Genomic DNA, 17,493 nt, shown 5'->3' on the forward strand with positions numbered 1-17,493 from the left:
CCTGGTGATTATGAGCAGCATTTCTGAGCTTGTTCTGGCTCTCATGGAGCTGGTAATAAACTGGTGTGTGAGATCCTTCAGGATGCTATTGTTTAGAGTTTACAGTGCACCATAACAGTCAGGTATCTCATTAGCATATGACACAGATTCATTCTGATGGATTTTTCCTTCTGATAGGCAAAGAAGATGTCACAGGAAGCATATTTCACAGTGTTTAGAGTGGGTTTGATGAAAACTAGGCTTAGGAAGTAGAGTCTTGGCCACAGAGGACCCTGTATATCTCTCAGAAGGTGTAGCATGACCATGAAGGTTATGGGTAGCTTTCCTGGTAAATCTTGATGGCACTTAAGTTTCTACAGTACATCTATGGCTTTGTATTGCTCCTTCCACATTCCTAATCACCCATGTGGGAGGTAATTGGTTGAGGCCAAGTCAGGGACTGTTCTGTACTGGATGTATTCAGTGGAAGAGGGCATTGACTCTCATGGAGACTCGCTCAGAAATGAAGACATTGTTGTGAGTTCCGAGGCCTGCACCATCTTAGGGAGCTATACCCTGCTGCACTGGATGTACATTTAAAGCCTGGAATGCCCGATAGGCCTTCCCTTCAGAGACAAGGCTGCTGGGGTTAAATCCAGGGTTTAATTTATCTTTTGTTCTGTTTTATCTTTCCTATAGATGCACTTCTCTGGAGTTGCTGGGCTTCTGTTGCAACCCAATAGCTACAGTTTTAGTTGTAATTGCTCAGGGCATCGTTCTAGGTGAGCTGAAAGCAGAGTGAGTGGGTTCTGGTTCTGACTCATTCTGCTCTTGTAAATATAAGAAACAAAGAGACAAAGGGCATGCTGTGTACACAAGCCTTCCTGGAAGCTGAATTCTCCTTACTGGAGCAAGTGAGAGCTCTAGAAAGTTCTATACATAACCATGGCACTTTCGCCTCTTATAGAACAGTAGACATCAGATTGTCAGCAAATGAACTCTCCTTTTGACCTTTTGAGGAGTCTTGCTACATATATGGATGGCATCCCTTATGACCCATAAAGTACCTGATGCAAGACCTTATGTCAGAAATATCTTAAAGAAAACTTACACCATAGAAAAACTTATCCTCCCTTACGAATTGAAAGTTTTTCCAAGATTTTAAAGAGAAAATTTCCTGCTCCCAAAGGGAGCTGTGTTAAGTTACCGTGTTTTCCTCTTCACTTGGTTCTCAGGCAGCTGAGTGTTAGGCATGGTGCTATTCACAGGAACTCTCTTGGGCCATGTGCTTGCCACTTTTATTTATCTTCTTTTGTTCCTGATTATTTATTTTGTAGCTCTTCTCTGTTTCATTTTGAGAGAAAAAAATAAAAGAAAGAGCAGAAGCCAAGATACATGTTAGATAAGGTCTGGGTACCATATGGCCACCTAAATGAGTAGTGGTATACCCTCAGCAGAGGAATGGCCACATACACGATCTCAGTAGGACTAGATGTGGGTATCCTGTTACTGATGGCTAGCTTCTTTGTTTCAGTGGCTGCCTGCCCAATGCTTCTAAATATGCTTTAAGACAATTTCAACAACAATAAAGACTTTTATACCTCTCTCCTCATTTGTTTATATGAGCTTTTATTTCGGACATAAAAATAGCATGTGGGACATCAGCTACTAGAGGCACACAAGCAAGCAATAAGCCATCACTCAGTACTGTCACCCATCCATAGTGGATAACTGTGGATGCTGTGAGTTGCTAACTATCCAAATTATATTCAAGTATTTCATCACCTGCTTAATCAAGCTGCAAAATGAGAAGTTAGACCACTTCACCTCCAGTGATTTGATTATGTGGTAAGGAGACCGGTACATAAACATTAATCCTGGGAAATTAATTCATGAAAATTAGCTGGAGACACCCCCAGAGGCCCGTTTTGTATCTATTTTTTTGCATAAAATGTTGAACTAACTACTTACCGAAGGTGTCTTGGGGGTCTGAGAATGATTATGCGTGATTCTGTAGTTGTCTAGGGAGAATCATGAAGAGGTCCATGAAGTGACCTGGAAATGCATTCTGATTAAAGTGAAGTCTTGAGCAGGAAAATTGCTTTGAAATGATTAAAGTTAAAATTGGCAGTAATGAAGGAAAACACTTGTCCTGGAGTGGGGCCTTTGAAAGAGTATTGCAGGAAGCAGATGGCTGGCCCCTTCTTAGTGTCAAAATATTGTATTGTACCAACCTGTCAATCACTGGGACCTGCAGAATGTGGATTGTGTTTGGCAATTTCTCTATGATTCTATCTGTAGCTTGCTGTCATCCTACCTAGGATTAAACTCTTCACTCTGATAACATCAGTCCTCTTAGGTAAAATACTCATCTTTGCATATATTTTAAATGCAAATATCATACTTAAAATTCTAGAAATATGTATTTCAGAATCCAGACTTTTCAGTGATAATATCAACATCTTGTCTTTAACAATGCCTATACCATACATAAATGATAATCCTGGCAAAGTCTGATACAGAACCTATGATCAATCACACTAATATTTCTGTACTAAAATTATGAATTGGCACAGTGCATGAGATGAGTAAACACTTTCCTTACATATTACAGTACTGTATAATAATAGCTCTCATCTGGTGAGGTGGTGCTACCCAGGGGCTATAAAAATAAATAGCTGGGGTTTTTATAAAGATGAGGGGAGTGGAGAGAGAGCTAGAGTAATTAGAATAACTATATACATGTATGAAATTACTGAAGAACAAATAAAGCAATAACATTTTTAATTATATAAGTTTCCCATATTTTCCTGGCCTGTAATCATGCATGAACTATATTTTTCATATTTTAGGCACTATTTCATGACATGTGTAAATTGACAAGCTAGTGTACACACTTATTAAAATGCCTTGGTAGAAATAATTATTTTTGTACCCACTGAGCCTTGTTTTTTCTTCTCAGCCATTTCTTATTTTTCCCCCAGGGCCTCCCTCCTTCTCTCCTTCATTCTTGCACATCTGTTTGATTTTGTTCTTATCAGAACCAAATTCTTCATGGAGAGGGAGGTTAATGCTTTTCTCTTTTGCTTCCTGTATAATTCATTATAAGGAAGGAAGTGATCTTCTCAGTGTGTCCTTGCCTAAATGAGAGTCAGTTTACAAAGAAAGGAAGTACTCATGTGTCTGCTTATCATGAACTGGGTTTATCTGCTCAGATTTTGGGACAAAAACACCTTGGTGCCATGGAAATGGGTGTCAGGCTAATGTCCTATTTTTGTTGTTGTTGTTGTTGACAAATAGCAGTTTAATTTTCTCCCATTTGTATTCCTTGTCACTTGATGCCTCTCTTTTCCATGTTGTGGTATTTTTTTTATTAGATATTTTCTTGATTTACATTTCACATGCTATCCTTTTTCCTAGTTTCCTCTCCAAAAATCCTCTATCCCCTTCCCCCTCTCCCTGTTCCCCAACCCACCTACTCCAGCTTCCTGACCCTGGCATTCCCCTATACTGGGGCATAGAACCTTCACAGGACTAAGGGCCTCTCCTTCCATTGATGGCTGACTAGGCCATCCTCTGCTACATATGCAGCTAGAGGCACAAGTCCCACCATGTGTTTTCTTTGATTGGTGGTTTAAGCCCAGGGAGCTCTGGAGGGGTACTGGTTAGTTCATATTGTTGTTCCTCCTATAGGGCTGCAGACCCCTTCAGCTCCTTGGGTACTTTCTCTAGTTCCTTCATTGGGAACCCTGTGTTCCATCTAATAGATGACTGTAGGCATCCATTTCTGTATTTGCCAGGCACTGGCATAGCCTCACAGGAGACAGCTTTAGCAACCTTGTCAGCTATATGAAAAATAATGATGAAAAACTTAAACGTGGGTTAAACATGTTTGAAATGAAGCAGGTGTTTCTGTTTTTCAGTCTTTTATCAAAATGTCTTTTAGACAATATTTTTGGACAGTTCAATTGCTCATTTTATGATGTGACATTTATTTGTTGCCTTTATTTCTAATTCTGTTTGACTTATATATGCCTCACATCTGTTTTTGCCATTATAAAAAAACACTCTCTTTTGTGCTAGCTATTAAAAGAATTGTTTTTTTTTTCATAATCTCGTTGGTGACGTAAAATGATGAAACAAGCAAATCAAGGTGATGAAATGGTTTAAAACAAAACAAAACAAAACAAAACAACAACAGAGATGTGAGCCAAGGAAGGCAGGATCAGCACTGCCAAGATCTCCTCCCTCACACTCACTTGCTGTATTGAACTGAATGCATGTGACCAAAGCAGAGGTCAAAAAGGCATTTCTGGTTACTCTGAGCCACTCTCAACATTGGTTATAAGGACAACATTCACTTTAAGGGTTTCTCAATTCAGAAAGAGTTGGAGCACATTGTCAGCATAGCACTGGCAAATGTTCCCTTGCCAACACTGAACAAATTGGTGCTGATGTTGTCTTCTGGGAAATGTTAGCATGAGAAGAGGATAGAGAGCTAGATTGTTGATCAGTGGCCAAGAACCACCAGAACCCATTAAGGCATAAACTGCTTTCTCCTAATGTTGCTTATTTGTTTTGGAGGTAAATGGTAGCCCCAAGAGCCAAGGAAAGCTGGTTTTCTTTCCATTTCTAACATATTTAGATGATTTTTTCTTGGAAAAGGATCAAAATGTATGTGTAACAAGGGTAAAAATTGTTGCGTATCTCCTCATAGTTCTGTTGAAGTGGTGGAGTAGTTGTTTGTAGGCATCCTGTGTCTCCCTTATGTACATTATCAGTGGTTACAGAAGCCTCCTGTCTCCTGATACTGTTCTCTAAAGAATTATGAATGTGATTTTCTTAAAGGAGTTTGCAGAATCAAGATGTGTGGAGAGCCCGTGTGATGGCTTAATGGGTAAGGACACTTGCCACTAAATCTGATGATTTGAGTTCACTCCCCAGACACTCATGGTAAAGTGAGAAAACAGGGTCCTACAAGTTGTCCCTTGACTTTCCCATGTCCACGGTGTCCACACTCCCTCACACAGAAACATAAAATAAGCAAACAAATAAATAAGTTTGGAAAGATATGTCTCTAAAGGGCCTTGATTACAAAAATGATGTTGTATAAAGGCTCCATAGTTCAGTTCTTGTTTTAAATAAGTTTCCTTCAAAAACTGTAGTTCCTCAGTTTGATTTGACTTCCAAACATAGTTATATGTAATGTAATATTGTAGGATTAATATCACTGGATCTTGTTCATATGGAAATAGCTCCTTTCTTATGCAAGTAAATCGGTTCAACAAAGACAGATTTTACTGGTTAATAGTGCAGATATACTGCTTTATCATTTCTATTTTAAAAACATTTAATTGCATGAGCTTCCAGTTTAGCTCTTTATCTCACTTTTCACATTCAGATCTCTTGTCTTCATCTTGGTTCTGAGCACTGTCTTGAAAGAACCTTTGGACCCACTAGCAGTCTTCTTTACTCCCTGTGTTTTCTACTCTATCCAACCTTGGAAGTCTTGCTTTTACCTTTATTATTTTGCCCTTGTGAGGCCTTCCTTCGAGGCAAAGCTCCTGAAGCCAAGAAATGGAGGTGTGTTCTGTACACTGCATGCGTATGGAGAGGGAGGAGGGAAACATGGTTACACACACCTGTGCCCCTGGCACCTGGAGGAAAGCGAGGTTGATGATGCGTATATCTGCCTACCAGAAGCCAAAATAACTTCTCAGTGGAGCCAATTTGATCAAAGACAAGCAATTCAGTGGAAATTTAGTTCATGTGGCTCCTTGGCATTTTGTAGACAAAACAAACCAGGTGACTGATAGCATGAACCACTTTCCAGCTGGTACTAATGGTGTTTCCTAAAGATGTGCTCTCTAAGGTCAGGAGCATCAACCTTCAGTCTGATGTGCTATGCTAGGTACAAGAACAACCCTACTCCTGTATAGCTAGCAAACTAGAAATTGGACTTTGCTTGTGTTTGGTTTTGTGGATTGTTGGTGAATTCAAAAAATGTTTGCTGAGCAAATAGTACACAATCAAAACAAGGTAGTGACTATTATTCTAGGTGACTAATTCCTTATCCACGTGCTCAGTGCTCCGTGGGGTTAAGGGATTAATTGTAAGAGGCTCATTGTTAAATGCACATAAACCTATTTCCCTCTTAAGTAGATTCTAAAACTACAGAGACCTACTAGCGTTTTTCAAGGGTCCATTAACGTGCTTCTTAAATTTACTATGAATGTTCATTCTCAATACCTAAATAATATTGTAAACCCAATAAAGGATGCATAGTTCCATCTGGGATACACATGAGTAAAGAACAAGGGGATCCAATCCCACTGTGCCACTGGTATGGGTGGATCTTTAATCAGCTTCCTTTTACTATAACATGTGTACAAGACAAATCAGACATTATGGAAAGTGCCTTTTATCCTCACACTAGGGAGGCCGAAGCAGGTGGATCTCTGTGAGTTCAAGACTAGCCATAGATACATAATGAGACTCTGTCTGAAAACAATGATTTAAAACAAAACGTCCAAGATGATAATCTTTTAAAAGGGGAAATGATTTACTTGGCTCCAGTTTGGGAGGTTTATACCGTGATTGGTTGGCTTGTTCCTTTGGGGGCTGGTATGTTATGGTGGTAGCATGCAGAAAAGCTGTTATTCTGACTGGGATGCCAGAGGGGTGGGTTAAGGCACCCAGGGCAAGTGGAGACCTCCCACTAGTCCTTACCCCTTATAGTACCACAAAGAGCCACTTGCTAGGGGGGAAGCCTATACTATACAGGCATTTGAGGGACATTAAAGCCAAACTTAAACACTTGGTCCTGTTGTTTTTATATGGTAAACATATCCTCTTCCCTCTTTCCAAATATGTCCTTTTCCTTTTCCCTTTAATATGTTCTTTGTTCTGTGTTATGCGTATTTGGATACATCATTGATCCAACTTCCATCTTTCTTTTTATTTTCATGCATATTCATATTCTTGAGCTGTGATAACAAAATATAACAAGAGGCACCTAGTTTTTCATAGTTCTAGAGAAGATAGAACAAGATCAAAGGATCAGCAGGTTTGGTCTGTTGTAAGCTCTCTTTTTGTGGATTGTAGGCAGCCCCTCATTCAGTGTTCATCAGCTGTCCTTTCTTCTTGTGAATGGATTCTTGGATTCATCTGTGTCTTAATCTCCTCTTATAAGAATATAAATGAGTTTGCATTGGGGCCTCATTTTAACTTCATTTTTTTCTTATAGGCAGACATGGTCAAATTCTGAGAAAGATTGTGTACTCGGATTTCATCATACAAAGTTGAAAGGATGTGGTCTATCCCATTTTTTTGTGATGAATCTGGTATTGTCAGGGATATACATGTCCCTGACAGAGTCAAGGGGCATGGTGAGAATGGCAACCATATTTTACTTTGTCCAGGACACAACCACTTTACTGACTGACCCAACTTAATTAAGTCTGTGCCTCTTTGTCTGTCAAAAATGTCACATTGGGTTAATAACTATGGTGTAGAAACTCACTTACTTTAGTGATAGCTGAAAAATATTTTGCTGATACTGGTTTCCTTGCTTGTAAATGAGACAGGATGTCTACCTGATGAGTCACTGTGAGAACTGAGTCATATGTGTAAGTCATTCATAACACTGCCTTCTGGAGCCAAGTCCTAAGTGTAACATGGAACAAAGCAAAGGGTGGAGGTGGATGAATATGTTTCTCGGGTGGTGATTTTATGTGCCGCCTTCCATGGGCCACAGTGCCCAGATACAGTGTCCAACAATATTCTGGACAATTTCTGTTCTCGCATGAGGAGAGCAGTCTGTCTTCCTTAACGTGGGCGGGCCTCCTGAAGTCAACTGAAGGCCCAGGAACAGCCAAAGATTGAGTAACATGGTGTGAGAAGAGAATGAGCAAGCAGATGGAGCTGTATTTTCTACCAATCGGCTGTCCCCACCTGACCACAGACATCCTCTGGGTTGAACTTTCCCTGGTTCTGTGTTTTCCTGGCCACTCTGGTCAAATTTTGGATTTGTCAAACATCTCTAATCACATTTGTTACTTAGTAAGATAAATTTACTTGTATATCTGAATCCTTTTCATTTATCTAAAGAACCCTCACTAATATAGCACGTAAGAAGGCCAAAGCTATGCCTAGTACATAAGTTAAAATATAGAAAAAATTCACATGCTTTTTAATTTAATGTATTTCTATATTCACTGTATTCTCCCCTTATCTATAGACACCTATCAAAATAAAATTATAAAAATAAAATAAAAAATGTAAAAAGCCACAAGAAAATTAAGCAAGTGATTAAGCATCTTCTGTACATATTAACTTCAGTATTTTTAAGCTTGAATTTCAGAATCCCACCTCACCATTTAAACAATATTGATATTATCACCCAGAATTTTCACCACTACTATTCATAATTTTTTAGTTTAACTCTTTCAGACAGTGAAAATGGTACCTTTAAATATATTTTCAGAATAAAAAAAAAACAGTAAGATTAGTTTCAGTAAAATGAGTGGTTAACATAAAATTAGAATTCAGTCACTGTGTCCAAAACTGAGCTCCAAACTAAGCAAGCAAGCAAGCAAGCAAGCAAATATATTGGCAACAGTTCAGCCAAGTTAAAACATTGGCAAATTACCCTTATGATAAAAATTCAACAGCTTGGAAAAGCAACTCAGTGCTTGAGAAACAACTGAGTAGCTGCCATCAAACCTAAAATGAGTTACGATGGAAGAGATGGAGACCACTGTTCTCTAACTCACCTGAGCCTACATGTGAACTGCAGTGTGATGCGAGATCATCTATATCCAGTGAAGTATTTTCTAACCAGTAACACTGTTGCCAGGGTTGTGTGTGTGTGTGTGTGTGTGTGTGTGTCTGCACACACATGCTAGGAATCACACTCAATCACAACCATACTTAAAATTGAATAAAAATGGATTCAAAGCAAACTAAAACAGAATGTAAGTAGAAACAAATGAACTTGCTTATAAAGTGATAACAGAGCTCACTTGGGATTTAAACCAACAGTGAATATAGCCAGCATTCTTACAATACAATGTATAATAGAGCTGCTCTGGATAGAAATGGTCTGTCCCCAAGATTTTATACTGGAGTTTCCTCTCACTGTAAAGTATTAGAAAGAAGGAAACCTAGTGGACTGTGGTGTTGAAAGGTGGCCACTTGAGACATGGTCAACACTTGTGGACCTTCAACCTCATTCTTTCAGACACACGAGCCAGTGAACTTTCTTTGTAACTCACTCAGATTGTAGGATGTAAACATTGGCAACAGAAAATATACTGATTCAAGTACCAAAATGATCACCAAAACATCTTGATTTTTAGTCAGTAAGTTTGTTGTAGGTAGAAATTATAGTATAGTTACTCTGAAACTATTTTTATATATTTTAGTGCCTGGTAAATGAGTATTTAAATGTTGGGGGAAGCCACCCAGTCACTATGAAGATAAACTATAAAGAAAGAAAAGGTGAAGGGCAGCTTTTGGTACTGGTTACCTTGTTGTTGTTGTTGTTGTTGTCTTTATATTTATTTTCTGAATTTGAACCCAAGACCACTGGCATAACTGGTATCAGATGTTGCTTATACATGACACTCCTTGCTGAAAGGAACCAAAGCACCTGAAAGAAACATTGGATTACATATAGAACAGGTATGAGGTTCAGGGTAAGTCTAAAATGCCTGGTACCTAAAACTAAGAAAGCGCTCTAAAGGAGACACAGAAACCCACTGGGCAAGCGAGGTATCTAAGCAACCTACAAATAATCAGAAAATAGTAATGGGTTTTGACTTGAGAGAGAATGGGGGTGGGGAGATCAGGGGTGTAACTATCACTTTTATTTCCTGAGATGAAGTGATGAGATGAGAGCCTTACCCAAACTGTGAGAATACATGGATTAGGCTGAGCCCAGAACATTTTATTCTCTGTGCTAACTACCCCTAGGCCCAGGCCTGGAAGCTTCTAGCCTCCATACAATCTGATCTTCCAAACTCACTGATTCAGTCTGGCTTCTCTAGATTTCTGCTTGAATTGCTCTGCTTGGCATCATACTAACTCTGCAAATACATTCTAATTTTCTGGCTCCTTCTCATTCTCTAGCTTGTTCTGTCTTCTTGTGTCTACCTTGTTCTGTCTGCAACCCATCTCTGTAAAGTCCTGGTAAAACTGCCATAGACACACACCACATGCCATGCATTACCTTGCCCTTAAGTAGTCTTTCTTCCCTGTGCTGTTTTCCTCTGTGTTGAGCATATCCTATCTCTGACTCATTGTATCAAATCTTTCTCTGATTCGTGACCTTGCCTGCTAGATCATACTGTAATCCAGGGCATGTCTGTATTCCAGCTGGATCATATCTTTGGATGTGATTACTTGCCTAGGGAAGCCATGTTGCTGGATTCAAATTCCTCTACCAGGAGGGAGGGGGAAGTATAGGAATGGAGGGAGAGAAAGAGAAAGAAAGAGAGAGGGGGAGAGAGGGAGGTGGGAGGGAAGGGGAGAGAGGAGGGAGGAGGGATAGGGATAAGGAGAGAGATAGGGAGAGAGGGAGAGAGGGAGAGAGGGAGAGAGGGAGAGAGGGAGAGAAGGAGAGAAGGATAGAGGGAGAGAGGGAAAGAAGGAGAGAGGGAGAGAGACAGCCCACAGGAGGCTGTGGCAGGAGAAATTCCCAGCTCCAGTGCAATCTGAGTCCGAGCTAGATAGTGAGTTACAGGCTAATCTGGGCTCTAAAGTAAGACCCTATCTCAAAACACATATACATGCATACATAGAATAATATAACCTAAGTTACATACTTAACAAAAAATAAAGAAAATATAAGCAGTTGGTGTTGAGAGAGATTTTTTAAAAAGAATTTGCCAACTAAAATTATAAAATACATCTTTAGTATCAATAATTAAGGAACAATAGTGATATGCAATAAAACCATTTGATAAAATGTATCAATATTTAGAATATTTTTACTGTTTCAAAATAACACCACATATTATTTATTATCTGGGAATGAACTGAGTGTTAACTGACAGGTTACCATCATATTGAGCTGTTGATCATTTTATTTCAACAGTTGGTGAAACTGATACTTTGTGCCCTCTTATGAAACAGGCAGAAAAATACAGTATGAAGTACATTTTTTCCTGCCAAGCATTTACCTTTTGTCTTTTCATGAGTGAAAAACTCAAGCAAGTTGAGATAGACAACATCTTAAAGTCAGTGTCCTGGACCCTGGATAAAGTAGACTGACTGGGGATGGAAACAATCTCATGACCAGCAGATGCAGCCTGAGATCCTTGGTTAGATGCTGTATTTTGAAAATAAATGAGTCTAAAAGTCATTTACTAGACAACTAGAATGTTTTGAATATGGGCTGTGTATGAGTTTTGTTACTCTGTTAATATGAGATTTGTGGCATATGGCAATGACAATGTGCTCAAGTGGGAAAGAATTTTAGTTCTTAGGTGCATTTTGAAGTATTTAGATGTAATTCCACAGGATATTAGTAACTTTCAAGGGTCTGAGAAAACAAATAGAATGTATAGGTTGATGTGTATGCAGACAGTAGAATGTATATTTTGATGTGTGTACAAACAGGTATAATATGTATGTTGATATGTGTGCAGACAAGTATAATGTATATGCTGAATTAGGTGTAGACATGATATAATGTAGATATGGGCATGTGTGTAGACATGTATAATGTGCACATTGATGTGTGTCAAGATAAGTATAATGTATGAGTTGATGTGTATGTAGACATGCAGTAAGAGGGAGTTACAACCACAAGCACGGGGGACTAGTGATGTATGCTGGGTGAAGCTGATTTTGTGCTTCTTTTTAAGTTCAATTTTCGGGATAATTAGAAGGAAAGAAATTGTTCCCAAGCCCCCAGGGCTTATTGCTCTTCTTTGGGCTGGTCCTGTCTATATTTAAACTACAGCGTGTTTCTGATTTCTTTTCTGAGCAGAGAGCTGCTCATCTCTGCCAATGCTGTTTTTTGTTCCATGTGCCATGGTCTGGGTGCTTTCTCTCTATTGGTCTTCAACTTTGTTTGATCTGAGCTCTCATCCTTTCTCTGTGTACTTGCCCATATTGCTTGGTGGCTCTTCCTGTAAATAGTCCCCACCCAGACTCACATCCGAACACTGATTGCCCATCCAGCAAATGGAACACAATGGTGTGTGTGTGTGTGTGTGTGTGTGTGTGTGTGTGTGTGTGTGTGTGTGTTGGGGTCTCTACGACTGTATTATAAAGGTCTCTCTCAGGCAATAGCTCTAGAGGACATATGAGACTATAGACTAGATTCGTGTTTCCTGGGTCTGTGCAAACAGCCTGCCGAGGGCAGAGGTTAATATTGGAGCCTGAAACATTACTGAAACCAGGTCCCAATGCATCATATGTATTTGCCTTTCTAAACTTCGCTGAACTCAGTTTCCTGCTTTAGAAAATTAAAACCATAATTCCCTCAAATCACTGTTGCAAAGGTTAAAGAAGTGGGCATATGTCAAACCCTGGGAAAATGCTCCTAAATGTTTTCTATTTTTAATCATAGTCTTTCCATGGCACATCAGACCTGCATCAATGTTTTCAAGCTATTTATAATGGTCAGTATAAAATGATTTCTTTGTTGCTGTCTCTGTGTTTCCCCTGGATTCAGGTTTCTCTGGGACTCCTGCATGCCCATGCCACACATATTTTGTGGCCTCCAGAGCGCTGGCAGAGACTGGAATCTGTTCTTCCTCCAGAGCGCTGTCCACTCCAGACTGGTGAGAAATAACTGCACAAGAGCCCACCATAGGAGGAGCTGAACACACCAGATGCCTCCTTCTGGAGGGAGATGTTCCAGTGATGCTGAACACAAGACCTCTGTATATCTTTAAGGTTGTCTGGAATTTCCATATTAAACAGTATTAAATGGCACTTGATTGTGTGTTGTATTTAATTCCATATTGCTTATCACCAAAAAAATCCAGTTCTTGGAGAACATGAAAGCATGCTATCTGTACATATTAAAGAAGATAAATAGAGAATGCTGTGCATAGTTATCGATGAGAATTTTTCTGTGAAGCCTGCTGCTCAACGAATTTTAAAATTAATGTGCAGCAAAGATGATTTGTCTTTTACTATTTTAAGACTGAACGAGGAAAACAAAGTATTATGCACATAAAAATAGTGATTATATTGTAATTGAAGATATCCACAGAATAGTGACTGCCAGTTAGGAAGGACCAGAAACCGTGATAAAATAAAACAACCATTTGTCCACATCTTGTTTGGGTGTTTAATTATCAGTTAACCAAAGTTCATTAATGAAAAATATTTTATCTCTTATCCAAGACAGAAAGTAAAGTAATGCAAAAAAAAAAAGGTTCCATCAATATTTGATATAATCAAATGTTTATTGGCCCTTTTTAGTATAAAACTTCTGAGTTAATCCTATGCCTGTTCACAATGATGAGTAAGGAGGCCATTGGTCAACGTTTTATCACATTTGTTGAAAAGTTCTAAAAGGAATGGGAAATAATCACATCCAGATCAACAACGTTTGACATTTTCCCCCAAGTGATTTCTCAGTGAAACTCTCATACGCAAATCAGCAGTTGCAAGGGGTTAATGGTGGGATGATAGCGTCAGTAGCTTGTCTAAATAAGGGTGTATGTTCCTTCATTCACAGCAAGAGTCTTAATAAAACACCTTTCCTTGCTGTTGCTGAAGGGATTGCTCTCTGATCACAACACAATTTAAGGCTACTAGTTTGTGTTCGTCAGGTCAGTTTTCCTTCTATTTCATCTTGCAAATGTGGACTGTAGTTCACTGTGGCAGACAGGTTTAGAATGATAACAAAAACCATACAGAGAAAAGTATGAGTTTCTTCTAATAATGTTTTAGCATTCTGAGAGTTAATTCAGCAAACATTGAAGACTTATAGACTTGGGCTTATCCAAGTTTTTTTTGCTTTGTTCTTTGTTCTTGTTTGTTTGTTTGTTTGTTTTTGTTTTTTGAGACAGGGTTTCTCTGTGTAGTCCTGGCTGTCCAGGAACTCACTCTGTAGACCAGGATGACCTTGCACTCACAGATCTGCCTGGCTTTGCCTCCCATTTGCTGAGATTAAAGGCATTAAGCCCCCACAACTTGACTTCAGAATTATTTCTTATCTTTTATATTTAAATGTATTTTATTAATTTTTGTTCTTTGATAGTTTCATATTTTTGAGAATATAATTGTAATATATTCTAATTACTTTTTCCCTCATATTCTTTCTTCTCTCCCTCAATACTACCAGTTTCTTTCCTAGATTTAAGACTTTTGTCTTTGTTTGAGGACCACTCAGTTGAACCAGGGCCATCTGTATGAGCATTGGGTCAGAACTTTCCTTGGGTGCAGATAGTCTCACTAGTAGGTTTACAATTGAAAGCGTTGACCTTCCCCCTTTCTGAAATGTTCATCAGTGAGGGGTAACTCCAGCTCCTCCTCCATCCGTGCCTGACTACCAGCCGACCCCATGAAGTTGTTCTTATATGCAGAACTGCCACAAACCTTTCCACGAATCTTCATTGCCCTGATTGATCCCTCAGTTCCACTTGTTCTCCTCCCCAACCTGAACCACTTAATCTCACTATAATTTATGCTTTATCAAATATTCTTCTTCTGAATTTTGATTCCTACTCCCTAGAGAAAATCTATGTCTTGGTAATATTTAATGTTTATGGTATTGAAAATTTAGTTTCTAGCAGTTAGGATGTCTGAAGACTGAAGATTACAGAATTGACATTCAAAAGCATTGGGGTAATGGGTAGGATGAGAAGTAAGCAGAAAATACAGTGAGGAGAATTCTGCGTGTCACTGGTATGGACAGATAATGTAAGAGTTTAAACACTTTGTGATCAGTCATGTTACCTGTATCACTGACCAGTGTCATCCTTCAAACTTTTAACTCAAGGTTCCAAATAATCTGAGAAGATGTAAAGGCTCTTTGTGTTCAATTCTGAATTTGTTAGCTGCATGGCACATCGCCAGCAGTTAATACCTAGCACTCACTGAACAACTTGGCTCAAGACTTACTTTTTCTGAAATGCAGAATTAATTGCTGCATACAAGCACACACACACACACACACACATATATATATATGTGTGTGTTTGTATATATATATATATATATATATATATATATATATATATATATATATATATATATAGAGAGAGAGAGAGAGAGTTACCAGTCACTCTATATACTAATGAATCATATTCAATGCTAGGAAGCACTGTAGTCTAGAGAAGGCTGTATCTTGTCCAATTTGGTAATGTGCTTATACAGAATAAACAGAAAAATTCTGACTGACTTATATGTCTGTGTTCAAAATTGCAACTCAAGATGAATAAAACAGAAGTTCTGAGTCTACTGGTGAGAGGAAGAGAAGATTATGAATAAGTATACTGGTACCTTACAGTTTATCAAAGGTGTGGAACACTAAATAGGTATGTGTTGGGGGTGGGAGATAGGAAGTGGGAAGGACTCTCAAGGAATCGTTTTCTGCTTGGGAGAAGGTAGGGCTCATGAGTGACCTTTATAGGAGGAGTTCCTTGGATTTAGCCTTTCTGAGCTGAATAGATATCCTACTTGGAATTAGTAGTGCAACTGATACAAAACTATTTCAGCTGCTCCAGTTTTTCCAGCAATGTATAATTAACTGTCTGGGGATGTACAGTGAGTTTTACAAATTTAATTCCCAACGTTGAAAAGTGTGGTTGTGCTATGAGAGAATCTAGACCAGCAATTTTTTCCCCTACTTTTTGCAAGTCATAGCAGAATTTTATCAAAGACTCTATAGAAATGTATTGTATATAGAGGTACTTTCAAAATCTGATCAGTATTAAATTATCAAATTAGCGTGTTCCTCTTTACTGGAAATTTTAAAGTGGCTTCAAGATTAGATAGTGGCTTCTGATTATTTTCATTTGAAGAACATTAGATTTTGTTCTCTTACACAAATGAATCACTAGAAACAAGATAAAATATCACCTTGAACTTATAGAATTATAGTTTGACATACTATCAGGTAAGCTCTGCCTAGGATTGGTCCTTAGTCTTGGGACACAGTCTCTCTCTGCAGTGTAATCTGAGAGTTCCCGTAGAAAACTCACGATATTAAACAAGCCTTTCTCCCATGGCATACGTCCAGCTCCAGTCTTTACATCAGTGAGCAGCAAGTGAAATCCTTGTTACAATTTCACCACTCTGTTACCTCTTGCTTTCCACTGTTCGCCAGGTCTTCCCTGTCATCAGGGAAGCATTAGTCAGGAAGCTGAGATGAACTTATGCACAGAGGATCTCCTCTTGGGAGCTCTTTCCCCTCAGTCTCTGTCACTCTAACTGTACCTGTGGGAAAAGTCCCATCAGTGTGGCCCTCACCAGGGTTGGTTCTCGTCTAACAGCACCCTGCTGCAGACACTGCCCATTTTTAATTCATGTCTCAAGGATTTAAAATACTTTGAAAATAGGATAGCCAATGTTTATAGTTCTCCCCACTCAAGGGTGGGCACAATAATCATTTTAATGCTGTTACTGAGGGGAACTAGGCACTGGATATGCCTTTCTTTTAACTTAGCTACTTGGAGTTCTTAGTGATTTTTTTAAAGTAGGCATCATTTATTAATCCTGGAAATTTTTTCAGCTATTATCTCTTCAGATTTTTTTTCTGGGTTGTTTTTTTTTTTCCCTCTGCTTTAGGCCATGTATTTTTTCTGGTATTTTTTTATTCATTGATTATCTGTTCACTTGTGTGCAAATTGGTATTAAATCATTCATTAAGTGGCTAATTTCAATCACTATTTTCTTCCAGTCTTAGAATTTTCGATTGATTCTTTCTTGAACTATTTGTATGATCACATCAATATTTGAATTTTTCATATAACTATTTATTGTCCTTTTAAAATTTGTGCATTTGTGCATTTTTTATAATTTTATATGCTCATGTATTTTAATTCAAATTTTCAAAATATCTATCTAAAAATTTTCAAATAAAACTTGAAGTTATTTAAGTGAAATTAGAAATATTTCTATAAATATTATATTTTGAACTTATTTGGGGCCTTGATCTATACTATTTACTATGATCTTTTTCATTTTAAAGATGTATTTCTTTTGCTTACATTTATGGTAGCCATGGAGACCAGAAGCAGATGTCGGATCCCCAAGAACTAGAACTATATATTACTATGAGCTACCATAGAGAAGCCAGGAACTGAACTCAACAAGAATTATATGTGATGTTTACTGCTGGACCATAGGTTTAGCCCCAAACGTTTCTTTTTAAAATTTGGTTGAAATTATTTATTTATTTTGGAGCCTACCAAATTTGCTCTCAGTTTTGTAGCCATTCACCTGGTAGAGTCACATTGTCAAATATTTTAAGGCCTGTAATCAGACCAAATACTATGCCAACACTTTGATTTCTCCTGTGTCTAGAATTTTGAGTTTTTACAA

General features: G+C 38.4%; 1 protein-coding gene and 1 long non-coding RNA gene across 4 annotated transcripts in view; one reads left to right on the top strand and one right to left on the bottom strand.

Moving 5' to 3' along the window:
* The window catches only part of Immp2l (IMP2 inner mitochondrial membrane peptidase-like (S. cerevisiae)), a 931,528-nt gene extending 918,256 nt beyond the window's left edge, over positions 1 to 13,272 (top strand). For 2 of the 3 annotated variants that reach the window (XM_017315261.2, XM_017315262.1), the window contains one exon: positions 12,665 to 12,927. In XM_017315261.2, the coding sequence (XP_017170750.1) occupies positions 12,665 to 12,784 (120 nt within the window). In that variant the 3' untranslated portion in view covers positions 12,785 to 12,927. 3 annotated transcript variants of the gene reach the window in all.
* Positions 9,530 to 17,493, bottom strand: part of Gm46348 — a 40,190-nt gene continuing 32,226 nt past the window's right edge. Inside the window, exon 3 of the long non-coding RNA XR_001780604.2 lies at positions 9,530 to 9,631. This is a non-coding gene — a long non-coding RNA (predicted gene, 46348). The remainder of the gene's footprint in view (positions 9,632 to 17,493) is intronic.

This window comes from Mus musculus, chromosome 12 (genome assembly GCF_000001635.26).
Source record: "Mus musculus strain C57BL/6J chromosome 12, GRCm38.p6 C57BL/6J".
NCBI classification, from domain to species: Eukaryota; Metazoa; Chordata; class Mammalia; order Rodentia; family Muridae; genus Mus; species Mus musculus.